At 35.8% G+C, this 18208-nt stretch overlaps 1 protein-coding gene across 1 annotated transcript in view; it reads left to right on the top strand.

Moving 5' to 3' along the window:
- Positions 1 to 16974, top strand: part of LOC134141839 (prolyl endopeptidase FAP-like) — a 41964-nt gene extending 24990 nt beyond the window's left edge. Inside the window, exons 18-26 of the mRNA XM_062578340.1 lie at positions 2416 to 2514; positions 3141 to 3210; positions 4475 to 4669; positions 7201 to 7255; positions 10506 to 10605; positions 13624 to 13688; positions 14504 to 14576; positions 14840 to 14913; positions 16656 to 16974. Coding sequence (XP_062434324.1) covers positions 2416 to 2514; positions 3141 to 3210; positions 4475 to 4669; positions 7201 to 7255; positions 10506 to 10605; positions 13624 to 13688; positions 14504 to 14576; positions 14840 to 14913; positions 16656 to 16757 — 833 coding nt within the window. The 3' untranslated portion in view covers positions 16758 to 16974. The remainder of the gene's footprint in view (positions 1 to 2415; positions 2515 to 3140; positions 3211 to 4474; positions 4670 to 7200; positions 7256 to 10505; positions 10606 to 13623; positions 13689 to 14503; positions 14577 to 14839; positions 14914 to 16655) is intronic.
- The last annotated feature ends 1234 nt before the right edge of the window (positions 16975 to 18208 follow it).

Raw genomic sequence — 18208 nt, 5'->3', positions numbered from 1 at the left:
AGATTAGTGAAGAGCAGAATCTCATAAAAGTGAGAGACTCTGAAAGTTTCTTGCTGAAGTTCCAATTTTGTATGTAAATAAAACCTTCTCTAAAGTAATTTGAATGTCTTTAAAAAAAAAAAAAAAAATCCGCATTCCAAGTCGTCATTCTTTAAGTAGTCTGTTAGTGAGGACTGACTTGAACCAGGCTATGCAGGAATTTCAACTGTTCTAGCCATTGAAATATTAGTTACTCTGCATTGCATTTTCTTTCTGTATACCTTTTTATCCCTAAAAATGCCTCTTAAACTTAAAAAGTTCTCACTCTTGATATGTTATGAGTACAACATGGTCCTGTAAAAAGCTTCAGTGACTTGGCATTCCCCCATTCACTCCTCAGTAATTAGCAGAAAGCCACTGATAGTTCTAATGCCAGGATCCTTACATAGCTCAGGTCAGCTCTTACCCACGAGGCCCTATTGACTGAGTGTTATCTCTCAAGTAAATACAAGTAAAAACATAAGGAATTCAAATGCATCAATATTATTAAGTTAAACGAATCAAGTGCTATTTTATGCAGAGGTCAATGAACTGCAGCAGATTATTTGACAATAATAGTTGGTACCTCTTAGTATTTAACCACTCAAAAATATTTGCAGATGGAAAAGTTCACTCAGCATCTCTATTGCAATTGTACTAGGATCCCCCAGTCCTTAGGCCATAATAAATACGCATTTCTTAACCTCTCTGTAGGACAGAACAGTTTTACTATTGGTTCATGTTGCCTCACTCTCCTGTGGTGTTATTTTCAGGAATAAAAACACGTTCGTGCTCTTTGACCTTTTACATTTCCTTTCATGTATTAAACTTCCTTAATTCTCTTGTTTTGTAATCTCCACAAAAGGGAGATTTGAAGTATTTGTCTTGGACTGGACTGCAAGCTGTGAAAGAGTGGTAGTGGATCCATTTCACTGCAGTTGGCAGATATTTCATCACCCACGAATTTTAGTAGGAGGCATGTAGTTTAATTGACATACAATGGTTTGGAAGCTCCCTCCACCATGCCTACGATTCATTTGTAGTAATGGGCAAGTTTCAGGAGATTTGAGGGGAAGGAGAGAAGTGGATTCAGCTTAGTTTGGGTGACTATCCAAAGCTAGGATGATCTTTCAGCCGTAAAAATCTACTTGAATCTGCTAAACTTGTGAGGGTACTTTGAAAGAACAAATTCCCATGTTATATTTTTGGCATTTCCTGAGAAAAATCCAGCTCAAAACATGCTGAGAGAAGTACTTTGTGTATTTTTGCAGCGTTTCCAGAAAAAGGAAGTAGTAGTTTTCAATTTAAGAAAAAAAAAAAAAAAAAAAAAAAAAGAAGAAGAAGAAGAAGAAGGTAAACTAATGAATAAAAATCTCCTGAAGTCCAAAAAAAAAAAAAATCTCCTTCATTTTGAAAGTGAAGTTGAACACCAGATTTCCATTATGCACAGTATTCTTTGGCCATCCCTAATCATGGAAAAACATGTAAATAACCAAGTAATACACAGTGGTTTCATAATGTATAGTTCTGCATTCTATGCTGGAAATTCACTACATTTTAAGTACTCATTTTAAAATGATATAAGAGTAAATTGTCTCAAAAAAAATAAAAATAAAATAAAAATGTAAAATACTTTGAAAAATGAGAGAACAAATAAAATTGTTGAGAGAAATAGAAATATGGATTGACAAGATGTTATCCATTAAGTTACAGTAGTGAAAAGAGTTAAAAATTATGTTAGCTATAAAGGACCCTACAGTATCTTGGCAGCAGAAGTCAGGGCAAAGCATGCAGTAATCTATTACTAAGGACAATTACATAGTACATCTAGTATCTTTGTGAGAATGTGCTGTATCTTGGTAAGCAAGGGTTTGTCACATCCCCTAAAGAAGCTCAGTTTTCTGTGTTAGCCTGGAAGTAGGACGTTCTTGAACATCTATGGACCTAACCACACTGCCTAGGATTCTCAGAGGGCAAACTGATATCATGGTAGGCAAGAGAGGACTGTTGGACTGTGTTTTGCATGATGTGATGAATTTTACATTCCCTGGTCTCACCATATTACAAAACTGGCATAAACTGTCTACATGGGAGAAGAGTTTCCTCCTAACATTCAGAACTTTAACACTCCTAGGCAACATGTGAAATGACTGGCATTGCAAAATGTACATCCTATAAAACCTAAGGAGTTTCCCTGCACTATTATATCAATGTCTTGCTTTTATTTAGCTATATTATCCCAAGCTCAAGTAGAAGTTTTTGATCTGGCTTTATTACTTAGCTTTTAAAGTTTCACAGATTTCCCTTCTGTTCTAATAACACAAAATAAAGAAATCTCAATTAACAAAGAGGAATTAACAATAAATTAATTGATTAAATGTGTTTTTCTTCTTTTAGAGCTGAGAGTGTTGGAAGACAATTGGGAATTGCAGTCTGCATTGCAAGAAATCAAACTGCCGAAAGAAGAAATTAATAAACTTGAAGTGGATGGTATAAGTAAGCATTACACACTTTTATTATACTTTTTATTTGCATGTTGTTTAAGTATCTTACCTTCATTTTGTTACAGTTGGTAGGGGCTGTCCATAGAACAAACTGTTATCCTGGCAGATAAGGAATCAAAGCCTCGGTTCTATTCTGTTTGACAATGAGCAATGTATCTATGCTTCAGGTTATCCATCAATAAAATAATAGTTAATTGTTTTCATTTATGGTTTTGCAAACAATATTCATAACATAACAATGAATCTATGTAATGTTTCCACAATATTCATAACATAACAATGAATCCATGTAATTTTTCCAAAACTCATTTACTTTGAACTTAACATTTTGTTCCTAATGGCATTTTTCTAGACACTTAGAAAAATGAAAACCTAATATTATGTGAAATAATATTTTTATACATAGTTTAATTAAAAGTAAGTCACTTTAACTGTTTTTCAACTGTTATATATGAAAAACTACTTAATTCTGTGATTCACATTTCATGCATCCTGTAGTTTGTGCTGGTTCATTTTCATATCCTATTATACTAAACTATGTATTATATCAAACTAGGCATCGTGCTTGGAGGAATCATTTTATCCATTAACAATATAATTTTAATACATCTTTTCTAGCCCTGTGGTACAAAATGCTTCTACCCCCACAGTTTGATAGATCCAGGAAGTATCCTCTGCTTATCCAGGTGTATGTAAGACTTCCTTTCTTTTGACATTGTTATTTTGCCAGAAAAAGTACTTGATATTATTACTGAAGGAAACCTGAGACATTTGCAACATTTTATCAAGCAAAAGCAAAAACAGTTAGTTCTATTTTGTTTGCTTTTTAAAAGTATTTCTGGAATAGAAACCCAATCCAATGGAAATCCACGAGGATTTTAAACTTACTGTGGCAAGGATTAGTTCCTCAGAGAAATAAAAAGGATAGAAACATGTAAGCTATTGCCTGGAGTTCTTAGTTCTGCTGCTGCTTCTCTTTACCATGGTGCAGTCTGAAATGGTTGATTTCAGCTTTTTTAATATGGAAAATATAAATGCTGCCTTCATTTTTTTTTAAGAAAAAAAACTAAACCATGAAGACTAGTTTCTTTCATAATGTTTTCCTTCTAAAGGGCATTTGACTCTATCCTGCAAGGAAGAGAAATGTAGTGTATTGCAGGCAGGAAAGGCAACAAAATTGCAGTGGTACAAATATGAGAGGCAGAAAGACGAGCTGAGTGGGTGTGATGAGCTTACATTGTTCTTTATTAACCAGTGATGATCCAAAGGTCCAAGAATGCTAAGTATGTTTGGCTGTCACTTAGAAGAGAATATGACACCAGTTATATCCTTGAGATCAAATATATAATTTGCATTAGGCCATTTTCATGAGGAGTAAGTGCCTCTCTCTATTGCTCAGCTGTGTGGGGTGTGTTCTGCCCACAGCTACATAGTATTTGATATTCCCTACTGAAACAAAGAAGGGCTGATGAAGGCCACAAAGTTTAAGGAGACATACTGTTTTTTCTGTTCTCCATATTGCTGGCTACATGTGGAAGTCAAACACAGAAAAGCACTAAACTGCCCAAAACACTGTAACACCTAATTTCTGTGTCCAAGGAATCAAGAAAGGAAAGAACTGAGACTTTGAGACATGCCTCTTCTCAGGATTCCTGTTAGGTTGGTTACCTGATGCAGAACCCTGTATTTTGAGTTAAAATTAATGGTTTGCCTAAGCCCTAAGACAATAAGGACTAAAATTGGATTTTAAATAGCAAAATCTCACAAATACATGAAAATGATTGTAGGACTATTTCTATCTTCTGAGCGCCCAGAATCAGAGCCATATAGCAAAATAATTGTGGAGAAAGTATAAGGCGTACCTATATACCCAGCCCATTTCCAGAAGATACTCATTCAATATCTGAGTCATTTATATATCTGAGTTGAAAATATGTGAATTTTTCTGTCAGGTATGGAGGACCCTGCAGTCAGAATGTAAAGGACACTTTCAGCATTAGCTGGATAACCTATCTTGCTAGCAAAGAGGGAATTATTGTTGCTCTAGTGGATGGCAGAGGCACAGCTTACCGAGGTGACAAGATTTTGCATGCAGTATATCGAAGACTAGGAGTCTATGAAGTTGAGGACCAAATCTCAGCAGTGAAGTAAGTAGAGTATCTCCTCATGTAATTCTTGTATTTACATACATACGAAATCTACTGTAAAAAAAATCATTAAATATACCTCCCAGCTTCTCTTCTGGAGAACTGAGGTGTCTAGGAGTTGAGACAAGAATTAAGACTTGCAGAAATAAAATGCTGCTGAGCTGCTTGATGTCAGTGTGGTTTTGTGTGGTGTACTAAGTCCACGTACTGCTAAGTGATTTGATCCACATTTGGACCTCATCACTTCCATTTTATAAGGGCATCATCAGTGGCTTCAGTCCTAGGCCTAAAGAAAAATCATCTCACTGGTGAGAGGTAAGCTTATGTTTTAACTATTATCCTGAAGTTTACCCTGTAGGGGAAAACTACTTTAGTAATCCATAGTGATGGACTATAGTGATTAGCTAAAGGTCAAATGTGAAGTTTGTTACAGCTGAATCCCAACACTCACCTTTGAGAGTGTGGTTAGTCAAAAACTTACCTTCCACGCTATTTTAAGGTAGTTATAAACAACCAGACATGTCCTCTGATAGTTGTTCCATAACAGATACCACTCTGCGTCAAAACACTTGAAGTGTTCCAAGGGAAAATAAGTCACTAGGCAGAGGTTTTCAGTGGGGGTGAAAGTTGAGATTTTGGAAAGAAAGGCTGCTTGTTAAGCTTATAGGTGCAATAGCACCACTAAACTTTTTGAACTCCACAGAGATTGGTGCAAGGCAGGAACTATGAACTTAGCCTGGGTTTGGGTCTCGAATTTGGCCTGACAGGACTTAGGTAGATTACCTAATGCAATTAATAAGGAGGATTAGTAAATACCTTCTTTTTACCAGTAATAGATCTGGCTCTGAGTAGCATAGCTGGAGGTAAGATGCAGCAGCCTACATTTCCGCAAATTCCTCTGCATGTTTGAGACTACTGCCTGTATCTACAAGTATGATAGGATAGTATCTTTCTTCCTGCTTCTGCTTTGTGATTTTTTCATTTCCTATTCAGTAATATAAGCACACTATTACCCTTTTCAGTGATAAATGACGCAGATTAAAACCACGTCATGATATACAGCTAAATGTAATCTATTTGATTTTCTTTGTTGAAACGTCTAACAGCAACAGCTTGTTTTAAAATAGAATATAAAAGATAAATAAATGGCTTTTTATTACTCTGAATTGTCATTCAGACATAAAATGCCAGAGACGAAGAGAGCTTAAACTGATTCTGCAGTTGCAAAATCTGCTGAGGCAGGCTGTGAAGAAATGACCTCAGTCTTCACACTTCCCAATTTTCTGTCAGCACCTAGACTAAATTTTTATTCAGTAAGATGTATTGCATTCCATCCTCCTGATTTAACACATGCTTTTTATGATGCATGATTTTTAGAGAGGATCTTAGTGTAGTGTTCTTAGAGGAGCTTTAACTATAGGAGGAACCTCACTAATAAAGGCAGCAATATAACAAAGCTGAATCATTTTTTGGCTTTTCTAACTTTGTCCCACCCAGACAGTATCACATATTTGGTGTGTTTCCAGTCGCTTGTGCCTACCCTAGAAAAAGCTAGCAGTTGCTGATGTGTACGTTGGGATGTATCTGAACCTGTTTTTTGTGTTTGTCACTCTTGAACCTATACTGGGTCTTTTGCATTATCCCTTCTTCTTCTTTGTTGCTAATATAGCTCTGGAAATACAGCCATTGATGCAGGATTAATGCAGGAAACCTTGTTTTTATTTATAATCCTCTTTGACCTGTTTGTGTATAAGCAAGGTATACTTTTCATTCATTGTAACATCACTATCTGGGAGCGTTTGGAGGTGTTCTCCTCATTTTATTTTTTACTATAGTAGCAGTATGTGCACAACACTTTTCAGCCATATATATATATATAAAAAAAAATGTTGCTATAGGGAGTTGCAAGTCTCGTGTTGATGCTCTGCCTCTAGACATGCAGAGTATCAACTCACTGTAAGATGAGGTTGAGGTCTGAGGTCTGATAATCCATCATCTTTGGTGTTAGAAGGATGAAAATGGTAATAGCCCATGGAGACGTACAGCTATGGAAAATGAGATGTGGTTATTAGTAGGAGTACACTTTTTAAACTCTTTTCTCGGTGTGTGTGCCAGTACATAATGTATATGCACATGTACAAAACTTAAGTATAATACATGGTGTTTAATTTAGAGAGACAGTGTGGACTGAATATCTAGGTGGATATTATGTATAAGACAAGAGAACTTTTTTTGCCAAGATGCTATTTGAGTAGAATCTACATCCACTGGAAAAAGAAATAATATTGAAAGTATAAACGTAAGCATTTTACATTCTTTCAAGAAAAAATTCTTCCTTTTCTTCTGAAAAATGTATTAGTTCATTAATGCATGCTTTAGAGAAATCAGACATGCTATTTTGACTGTCAGTTTGCTCAAATTGATATGTTTAGAAAAAAATGAAAGAAAAAATATATTTTGCTAATTGATTATAGCGTTAACAATCTTATTTTGCAATAATGCATTTATCACTGTGATTTTCTTTTCCACAGGAAATTTATAGAAATGGGTTTTATTGATGAGAAAAGAATTGCAATATGGGGTTGGGTAAGTGGGTTAATCTTTTTTGTGTTTATTTCTAAATAATCTTGCAATACAGTTTTTTAGATCTTCTATATTTTATCCTAAGTTTTATAAAGCTTCTTTCAGTGTTTGTGATATTGCCAAAGGTGTAGTTCCTGTTGGTTCCTGTATAAAGTAGAATTGAAACTGTCCATAGTGAGCTTTGTTATAAACCTGAAATGGGACCTTTGGCAGCTCAAGAAGGAATTTTGAATAACTAATGTCATTGTTTGGACTTCAAGCTAAGTAAAACTGAGATGTCCTAATTGGCTTTACTTTTAGATCCTTTCTGAGGATCTAATCTGAGATTAAAATGATGAGAAAAATGCTATGAATACTCTGTTTAGAAAACGTGACCCTTGTGTCATTCTGGATCACCTTGTCTACCTTGAAATGGTCTGTAGGGATAACTGAGAGTTTTAGGGGTGTACAACAGTGGCAGTTCCACAAAGTGGAAAATTTGGAGACAATAAGAATCATTCCAAATAATTAGCCAGTCAGTTTTTCAGCTTTGATATTTCTTGTACTTCCTAGTTACGACTCCCCTTTTATAGCCAGATGTATTGTAAGTCTTTATTATTAAATGTCCAGATTCTATAAGCCAAGAAGGCTCACTGAGAAATATAGCAACATATTTCAGCAGCAAATTTTTAGGAAAGAACTGCATCCTAATAGGAGAAAAAGAAATTAGTGGAATAGGTGTTTTCTTCCTGTGCTGTCAGTTTCAGTCTTCAGTGTAGGGTCATTGATGGAAATGAGGTGTAAACCTACTAGTGATGCTTATCGAAGAGCTGAAGCCAACTTCAGTGGTAGCACAAATACCACAAATCTTCTAAGAGATTTTTGAGATGTTCAGGCTGACTCAGATGCATAAGTTCATGATGAATGGTTGAATCAAGAGTGTATAGACAGTGTTGGAGCCCTAGCCTGCTTCAGCCTCTTCAGCACAGCATGGAATTACATTATTCAGCAGACCAAGCCATAAGCAACATCAGAGGCTCTAATGGATTAGGGACACTAATACAAGAATGGCTAATGGGGATTGGAGGCCAGACCTATATTACCCGCCTTCTTCCTCTCCCAGTACATCAATATCTATTATCCAGCAATCACAGGGAACTCTAACTAGAAAGGCTTACAGAATAAACAGGGATGTTGGCCTCTGATTAACACTTTCCAGTATTTTGCAGTTTATGTATGTTTGTTTTTCTGATTATCATATATTCATATATATTCATATCATATATGTTCATTTTTCTATGATTATCCTTCTGAAATACCTTCTCTTTCATTCTCTTTAATTTCTGTCTTTGACAGGAGAATTCTTCTGGTCTGTTACTGTTGTTTACTTTTGGGAGTTTTGTTTGTTTTTCTTGGCCCAGTTTCATTGTAGAAGGCTTGCCCAAAAACACATTACGAGGTGGATCTTGGAAGATTCAGTTTAATTGTAACTATAGAAGTTGCCTGATCTTAGATAGCACGTGATCAGGGTTGCCAAAATCTTTCTATGAGGTTTCTACCAACTAATATTTAAATTACTTTGGTCAGACACTACTGTTAACAACAGGATAAAATGGTGTGCCATATGGTGAAATGAAGTGACACAAACACTTATAAGTGAGTAATTTTGTAGTGCTAGGACACATGAAAATCTTTAATTTTTTAAAAAACATGTATTTTATTTAACAACCGTATTTTAAGAACCAGTTAAGAAATTTCATAGGTCTAAAGTAATATATCCCAATAGTGGATATATTATTCAAATAATGGCACTATTGCCAAAACTGTCAATCTTTTTTTGAGGGGATACTGTATTTTCTCATTTATTATATGATGTCCTGGTCCAGAGCCTTTGAATAATGTTGGAAGCGGTCTCTTTTTCTATAGACTGCATTTTGGCAGGTATTCCTGAATTATGTTGTTTGTTGTAGTTTCAGATTCACCAAACTCTTCTGGATGGCAAAAGCCACTAAATGATCACTGAAGCAATTCAGGCCTTGAATGCCACCTTTCTGCCTGTTACAGCATATAGATTTATGTCTGATACTAATCCTTTACTTTTTAGCCTTGTACACTGATTTTTGGTAAATGCCCACTGAATGAGCTGAAAAACTGTGTGAGGTATTAATTGTTTCCATATACATTACCTCTCACTGTCATTTCAAGTTGGAATCTTATTTAAATGGAGAGAAGGACTGACTTTTGCACAAAACATGATTTAATCACTTATGTTCATTTCCTCTACTCTTTCTTACACCTTTGAAGAGGCTGATAATCTTCAGAATTTTGTAGGAGCCCTCAAGCTTTTATCCCTCCCTCTTTTCCAGAATAAGCAGGAACCCATTATTTCTCCAAAGCCTTTATGCAAGTGTGTTCCAGCTGCAGTTCCACACCCTATGGACAGCCAAATCAAATGCTTTTTATTTACAGTTTAGTTCTTTCTTAGCTGCTAGCCCCACACAGTTACACAGATCTGTGCTGATATCCAGGCTTACTCATTCTTTTGCCTTATTTCCAGCTATGAACTCATTATTCCTTGCTAGGTCCCAGTTTGAGGCCAGGCCAGAAAACAAAAAGGGACAGTGGCAGATGGTAAGGAGGAATTGCTCCAATTTGGAGTTCTCAAGTAGTTGAGCCTGTTAGTATTGAGGATGGGGTTGGTTCAATATACCAATCACTGGAAAAAGCTAGGTAGATTGTTAAGGGAGGGGAAAACCTGGAAGTAGCACACTCGTTCCAGGATGAGAAGCAGTAGACACAAGTTACCACAAGGGAAATTCTGATTTGTTATTAGGATTTTTTTTTTTAAAATTACAGCAGTCAACAATGGAAAAGGTTTCCTAGAGAAGCTGTGGGATGTGATGCTGATTAACCTCATTTAAATTTGAGGTTAACACTGTTTTGAGATGGAGTTTGCACTAGCTAACCTTGGAGGACCCTGCCAACTTTTTTTTTCCTATGATTCTAAGTGGTAATAGAACAGAATCCTGGGATAAGCACTGAAGAAATAGCAGGAAGATATGATGTGATTCAATAAAGCTGTCTAATCATCTCTATCTCACAAAAAAAAAAATACATTAATCTGAGGCCAGAAGAACAAAACAAAATCTTTGGTTGCTTTGCCCTCTTTGCATTCAAAGCAAAGTGTTTACTTTGGAAGTAATTTATGAGTTTAATTCAGAAAGCAAAATGATACTTCACCAAAAATCTTAAGCTGTCTGTGATTTCTTCCTAGTCCTATGGTGGATATGTAACTTCTCTGGCACTTGGATCTGGCAGTGGCGTATTTAAATGTGGAATGGCTGTGGCTCCTGTCTCCAGCTGGGAGTATTACGGTATGGAAACTTGTTATGAATACTGACTTGGATAGAAGGATATACCATATAATTTTCTAAATTAAATCATTGCAAGAACTTGGCAATAAAAAACTTAAAGACATTGCCATTACCTGAACATAAAACTCTTCAGACCTTAAGTTTAATGCTTTCCTTGCTGAAAATAACTGACTGCAACTTGAAGTTTGGAACAAATTTTGTTACTTAGGTGTACCAGGATAATCCTATATACACATCTGTAACAGTAGGTCTGTAAAGCCCTCTTCATAAACCACTTTACTCAGGAATGATCTCCCTGAAAATTCTTATTAAATTTTATCACTGAATTCAGAAGTAGTTTCTTCTGTCTGTAATGCAATCATAGTGCATATCAACTCCAGTTACTGCAAATGATCTCTGTCAGGAATCAATATTTCTGATGATTACAAAGTTATTTCCCAAATGCAGTGGAAAAGAGAAGGAGTCAGTTGTGTTTGATATCAGGTATTTTTAAAAATATTTTTCCTAAACACATCCCTTTAGACCTTTCTCAGCCACATCTCCTGTCTTACATTACAAGACATATATTTATATTCAGTGATTTAGACTCCAAATGTTCTGAGGAAATAACACTGGGAGTATACTCCCAGAGCCTTATTGTGTGAATAAAGCAAGCACATATTCATACTTATAGACTCGTTAAGCTCTTGGCATGGTGTAAAGGAACATTAGTGTAAAAAAGAATCATGACATGTATGTTTTTCATGAGCAAAATGTAGCACTTCAAACACATTTACTTAGCATATGGTTGTTTGCTAAGAAGTCTTGGTTATGAGAAAATTTTTTGGTTAAATGGGAAAGATTCATTCCCTGATTGCTAGCACAGACATTCCTTGTATTTGCAGTGTTTTGCAAACAAAAGGGAAAACATTTGATATAGGATGCATAGTCTTTGTGTTTTCACATAAATCTTGGCATCAACATCTTTGTAGACATTTTCACTCATGATCACAAAATTATTTCCAGAATTCAGGCAAATAGAACAATTTTTGCAAAAGTAATTCAATAAAAGAAGTTATAAATATTTCAAGAATTCAGTGAGGTTTTCAGGTAAGAGTAGGTCGGACCCTCACCACCACAACCTTTACTTTAGGTGAATTTTCAGGAGAGAGTTAAAAATGATGCTAAAAACACATTATAAAATCCAGACAGCCAGAGGTACCTCCCCTAAGGAAGGAAGCAGAAGGAAGTCATGAATCATGAGTTCTGGCAAACAGATCGTGTTAACATTAAGGTGAACTACGTTAGGGCAAAATAACAGGATGCTACATATTTAAGTCTCCAGGCAATGTATGTTATAGGATGTGCTGGCCCTTATAGCTTCAAAGCTCTGTCCCACCCTTTTTTAGATGCATAGAATAGAGCCTGGACCATAATCTTTTCTCTGAAATCCTCCCACTAGCTTTCATTTTTGACAGAATTGATATATCAGCTGAACAGTTATAAGATGGCAAGGGAAATTGCATTCCAGGACAATGTATAGTTAAAAGCTTTAAATGTGTGACTGTTTTAATAAAATTCTCAATTTATGCTCTTTTTCTTCCTGAGTAATTGACAAGCTAAATCTTCCCTTCATCATTCTAATGCAATTCTGCTGACCTCAGTGGACTTGTTGTAGTTGTACTGGTAGAAGAGGGCAGAGAACTTGGCTCAGAATATTGTAGAAATGCCAGCAATTCAGAAAGAGTCTATTTAATTGAAAACTTAAGCCCAATATGGTTGTTTGACACCGTGTTGACAACAGATATTGCACATTTTCTGTTTTCTTTGAACCATAAAGTATTTTGATAAATGATAAGCTACTTAGAATCTTTGTACTTAGATAGTTTTTTGCAGATTATTTTCAGGAGCTGTAATTGGCTGATCTGAGAGAGACACTACACATCTTCAGTGCTCAGTGGTAACATATGTAAAAGATACATAATAAAACATGGGAACTTGAGTATATTGAGTCATTTGTCTTCCTTGGAAGAATTCTCCGTTCTGCTTTTTAACAAATTATTCCAATGTAGTGTATCATACTAGAGAGTAGGTAGACAATTTCAATTCCTTATTGGTTACATTGGCCACTCCTCCTTTCATGATAGGGAAAAATGACAACTTTTTTTGATCAGAAAACCCTTACTCTAATAAATAAATAATTCTCATATTGCTGAAGCTCAGCTGCTCAGTATGTGCCATTTTTTTCTAGGAAAAGTCATAAAGAAAATAACGTTCTTTTATTTTCATAATTGCTGCTGGTTAAATTACAAATACTCAGGCAGCTCAAAGGTGGCTGTTTCTTACAATTTCTTGGTAATGGATACAGTTCAGATATGCACACTCATTTCTTCACATCTTTTAACAGTCTGTGTTACTGTTAGACAAAGGAACTGGATGGAGACCTGAGCAGGAACTGCACTGATTTTCCTATGCAAGCCTATATCATATCTTGCTCCACCACTATTGCTGCATGCTACTATTGAATAGGAAGAAGACTATATATGTATATATATGTATGTATATATGTATGTATGTATACACATTTTTAATGAATGTGCTCATACACATCCTAGGCTGGAATTTTGCTCTGCTTCTCTTTTTGAGGTGTCAACCATAATCTGGGTCATCTTTCCATCCTGCACCTTTTATTGGGTCATACAACTAACTTTTGGCATTCAGCTCAGTAGTATAAAACAGTATCAGTTAATTGTCTTAATCCACAAAACCATCTGTAAGTTCTGCAGATAAGTATCAAACCAATATTTATGCAAAAAACAGCTAAAGCATCAGAAGTTTTATTAATTACTCTTCATGGTTGATTTTTTAAAACATGTTTAGGTTTGGTGTATTATGAGGAACCAAGCACAACAGATCAACAGATATAGTTAAAATAACATTTTTGTTATATGTCACTGGGGAGACATGCTGTTAACTGTATACAGTATGCAAAAGTATTTATGCATACTCTATCTACTGTTTTTTTCTTTAATATTGCAGCATCTATCTACACAGAGCGATTTATGGGTCTTCCAGTAGAGTCCGATAATCTTGAGCACTACCGGGTGAGAATTCTCTTTCTGTATATACTTGCTTAAACCTGAATCATGCTTCCATGGAGAAGCAGAACAGCAAAGAAGGAAAATGACCTGCCAACTCTCATAGTGGCAGCTCTGTAGCAGCTGAAGCTACTACCGTGAAATTTTTTGTCTCTGTAGTTACTCATGTTTTTTGTATTTACCAATCCTAAATATGCAAAATTGAAGGATTATTTTCTTTTTACTTGGTTAAAATGTTGATGTTTGTTAGGTTTTAGTTGGTACTGTTAGTAGGCAAGCTGCTTCATGCTAGTTTAACTGTCTGATAACGTCAAAAGCATACTAAACAGTCAGACCACCTTCCCCTACCTGGAAACTGGTTGCCTTACTGCTTTACTTCACATTAATGGGAAATCTATAGATTTCTCTAGCAGCACACGCACCAGCTTATAATAGAGAGAGGCCTAAATGAAAGCCCAGATAAGTTAGCTGGAAGAATAAGTTTTTGAATTACGGTCTCAGTACCTATTTCCCATTCCAGCCCAAATTACAGAAATGCTGGATGCAAAACTGCCAGGATAGAGCTGTCTGGGCAGTCAGGAATTAGAGTATTTGGGAAACAACACATGGTGGGAACTGTACTTTTTGTGAACTATCCCTTAGAAAAGGCACCAAATATATATGGCTATATATGATCTCAGACAGATATGAAGTTACTGCTGTAATTATTATGCCTGTCAAACTGTTTGGTTAGTCTTGCAGTAGATAATGAAAGCCTTTCAGCTCTGTGACTGAGTGGTTTAAACTGAAGTTGCTGAACTGTTCATTTTTCCTCTCAACAGAATTCAACTGTGATGGCAAGAGCAAAGAATTTCCAAAATGTGGAGTATCTTCTCATCCATGGAACAGCAGATGGTGAGGTTTGCAAATGGCAGTACAAATACAGAGCCAGAATCACTTTGTTTGAAAAACATTAAGCATCTTTCCGTGCCTTTGATTAGGGTCAGTGCTTAGATCTTTGGTATATTTCCATATGACATATTACAAGATGCTTACTCATTCTTAGCAGTGTCAACTGTATCACTTGATAATTGGTGGACACAAGTTAATGCACTATAAATTTATGCTGCGTGGTATTTACATGTTTCGAAAGTCCATCCCTTTTTTTGCTTTTCCAGATAACGTTCATTTTCAGAACTCAGCACAAATCGCAAAAGCTCTGGTAAATGCACAGGTGGATTTCCAGGCAATGGTAAATAACAGAGTATTTTCCTTTTTAGAACAGTGGCTTATGACTTTATTAACAAGCTTATCTGACATTTGGCAATGTTTTTAAGAACCCAGTCTAACTGAACAAACTTTAAAATGTGGCAATTGCTAGTGCATTTGTTACTCTTCATAGAAAACTTGGTCAGAGGGTTTGTTCTACTCTTTCTTTTCCCTTCTGCCCCTTTGGATGGTAATAGGATTTCTCTCTTGTGAAGGATAACTTAGAGACTTTTAAAATGATCCAGGGAAAAGAATTAGAATCTGTCCTCCTGGAAGTTGCTGATATATAGTAAGAGAGAGGTAGATGGAAGAGATGGTTTCTGGGGCCAGAACTGTCCCTGTTTCTGATGGATTCTGTCTTGGACTTGGATATACCTGTCACAGGGAAGGAGGTGGAATACAGGGGAAAAGTACATGAGGTATCCAAGCTTTTTCTCATCCAGGATGAGAAAAAAAATTGTTTGCAAAACTCATTTGAGGTAGTAGGTGCAGGCAAACAGAGAAACAAATAGACAAGAGGTTAGAGGACAAGAAGAATGAAGAATGAACGGATGAAAAGTAGCACTGAATATATGCCAACCTCTGCTTCTGTACCTTCTGTCTTGGGGCTAATGACCAAAGTGTCTGCCTACTGTACTTAGTTTGTAGACCCTTTTGTGAAGTCCACGTTTTCTGCATTCTTCATGGCAAACGCAGGTTGTTTCTCAAGTATCTGGAGAACTGTGTGCAATGTAGTCATCCTTGTTCAGTTAAAGAGAAATCTTAGCAGCATAGGTTCAGTAATATTTAGAAGGATTATCTGGGAATGTCATTGCTCAGAACTCTTCCTTTATGAGAGGAGAATATTTTTAGTACAGTAAAATAGCATCTGAAAAAATATGGCATTTCTACCTATAAGTATATTGGAGGATGAATATTGACAGAAATGCTATTGAAGATAAAAGACAGCGTTGGCACAAGAACAAATGGATATGAAGTGTTCACAAAAATTAGAAAGTTTTTCTTTTTAGAACAGTTAGATTTTGGAACATGCAGAATAGTGCAGAGGAGGGCAAAAACTTAACTGCTTCTTTAGCTTTGGGTTTATGCCTTCAATATGAAGGGGCCAGACTCTGCAGCCCAAAGGTCTTTCATTACTCCTTGAATGAGAAGATGGAAGGATTTTTTGTTTTTCTTACCCTGTTTTTAATGGTGTGGAAAGTGAAAATATCTCCAGTGCCAAACTGTCTTCCACATAATAGTTGTAACTGGGAGGTTGAAGTAATAGCTGTTATTTCCAAGAGCTAGCATAATCCATATCTATATCTTATTTGCAGTACACCATTTATAACACTTGTGGCCTTGCTGTAATGTGGGAAGTTTCCAATAGAATTCCATGACATTTAGGTGGAGGCTTGTTACTGAGAGGCCAGTGTTCGTAGCCAAGTCTATGATCCCTGTTGCCAGGGTGAAGCAGTGTATGTCAGGGATGTTTTATCCCCAAAGGTATCTCAGAGCTCTTTTGCCTGACTTAATAAAACTGACTCATCAGTGCAAAGGCAGTAGTGCTCCTAGATTACAGAAGGTTTAGGAACCTTGTTCAGCAAGAATATGACTATAGTGAAAACTGATGTGTTTTCTTGAAACATCCACTTTCTTCTATAATAAATTAACTCTGGGATTGTTTAATTATTACAGAGTTGAAAAGATGAAGTAGGTTGTTTTTTTTTTTTTTCCATTTTGCAGTGGTATACTGACCAGAACCATGGAATTCCAGGCCTTTCAAGCAAACATCTCTACACGCATATGACCCACTTCCTCAAACAATGTTTTTCTTTGTCAAAATGAGCAGGTTCTGAGGTGGCATAGGCACAGTGTCTAACAAATTTCTGGGAGATTGCAATGATAACGGTTCCCAGGTTGTATATTTTTCAGGTGAATAACAGGAATTTTAAAGTTTTAAACTTGATGTTTACATCATTTTTAATATTGTATATTAGCAGATGTTATGCTAATACATGTTTTGGCACATTTAGCACCTGTTTCATAGAAAAAAATAAAATCAGAATGTAAAACACAATGTGCATTTATTGTCATCTTGCTTAAACTTGCATCCTACATTGCAAAGATAGATGGTCCACTGAGAAGGCATGTTGCCAAATGAATATGCTTGAGTTTGTTAACTACAACTGTAAAATAGGCAAGAACCAAGAAAGCAGTGCAAGTACCTAATTAGCATGCTAACAACAACTGGTTTCTCAAAATGTATTTTAATTTCCAGTTTCTTGGAAAGAATCCAAGTAGAGAGAGACTCACACAACATTTGAAGCTGAAGTTTGGATAATATTCTGGAGTACTGAATGCTGTGTTCAAATTTTGTTCATCTCTTATTTAAAGCCTTGATTCTGTAAAACTTTGTTCAAGTTTAAATATAGAAGCAGGACATTCACTACAGGTATTTTATTTCAGTGTTTTTTCTGCCTGTATTAAGAATTTGTGAAGTATTCTTTATTAGTCTGTTTTTAATCTGTAATGGTCACCTCTGCACTTTGAATTGAATTTCAGTGCCATTCATCTCATATAGGAAAGGAAGGGATAAAAGGATCGTGTAGGCTTTCTTTGCTTTGTTTCTAATGAAACTGATGTAGGGAGTCTTTTAAGAAAGCTAGAGTCTAATAATTACTGGAATACATATATTAATTTGATTAGTAATTAAATCAGTCCTGTCATAATGTAAGAATATGGACAAGATAATTGGCAAGAGATCCATTGTAGATGAGATGATTTCATGCTCAAGTGTTTAGAAAATACTGAGTTACCTTACTGCATTAGAACTGTCCTCTGTCTAAAGCAGTATCTCATCTCTGCTGTTAGCCAGTGAAAGGACAAAATAACCTGAAAAAGACTGTAGAATTACCTTTCCATAAGAAAACTACTTCCTTATTCACAGTCAGAGACTGGTTGCTGCTTTCCTGTGGAAAAGCAAGGGATTTTGTTTGACCCTCTTGATAAAAGCATAGAGTTTAGCCAAAAGCATTAAAATGTGGAAGTGACTTGCTATGTAACAGCTTCCTTCATTCTGTTAATGGCAATATCAAATCTGATTTTCCGAACATGAGAACATTCCTCAGACACATCTTTATGTAAATGTAGTTGCCAAGCTGTTTGTAATGGTTAAATTATACTTTGATGGGAACTCTTCAGAAAATATTCAATTAGCTCAGTTTTTTTTTTTTTGGAAATGCTGCCAATTATGTGACATTAATGAGCTTTTTGTTGGTAATGTAATTAAAATTCAA

This window comes from Rhea pennata, chromosome 6 (assembly GCF_028389875.1).
Source record: "Rhea pennata isolate bPtePen1 chromosome 6, bPtePen1.pri, whole genome shotgun sequence".
NCBI classification, from domain to species: Eukaryota; Metazoa; Chordata; class Aves; order Rheiformes; family Rheidae; genus Rhea; species Rhea pennata.
This window is presented reverse-complemented; position numbering and strand designations above follow the sequence as displayed.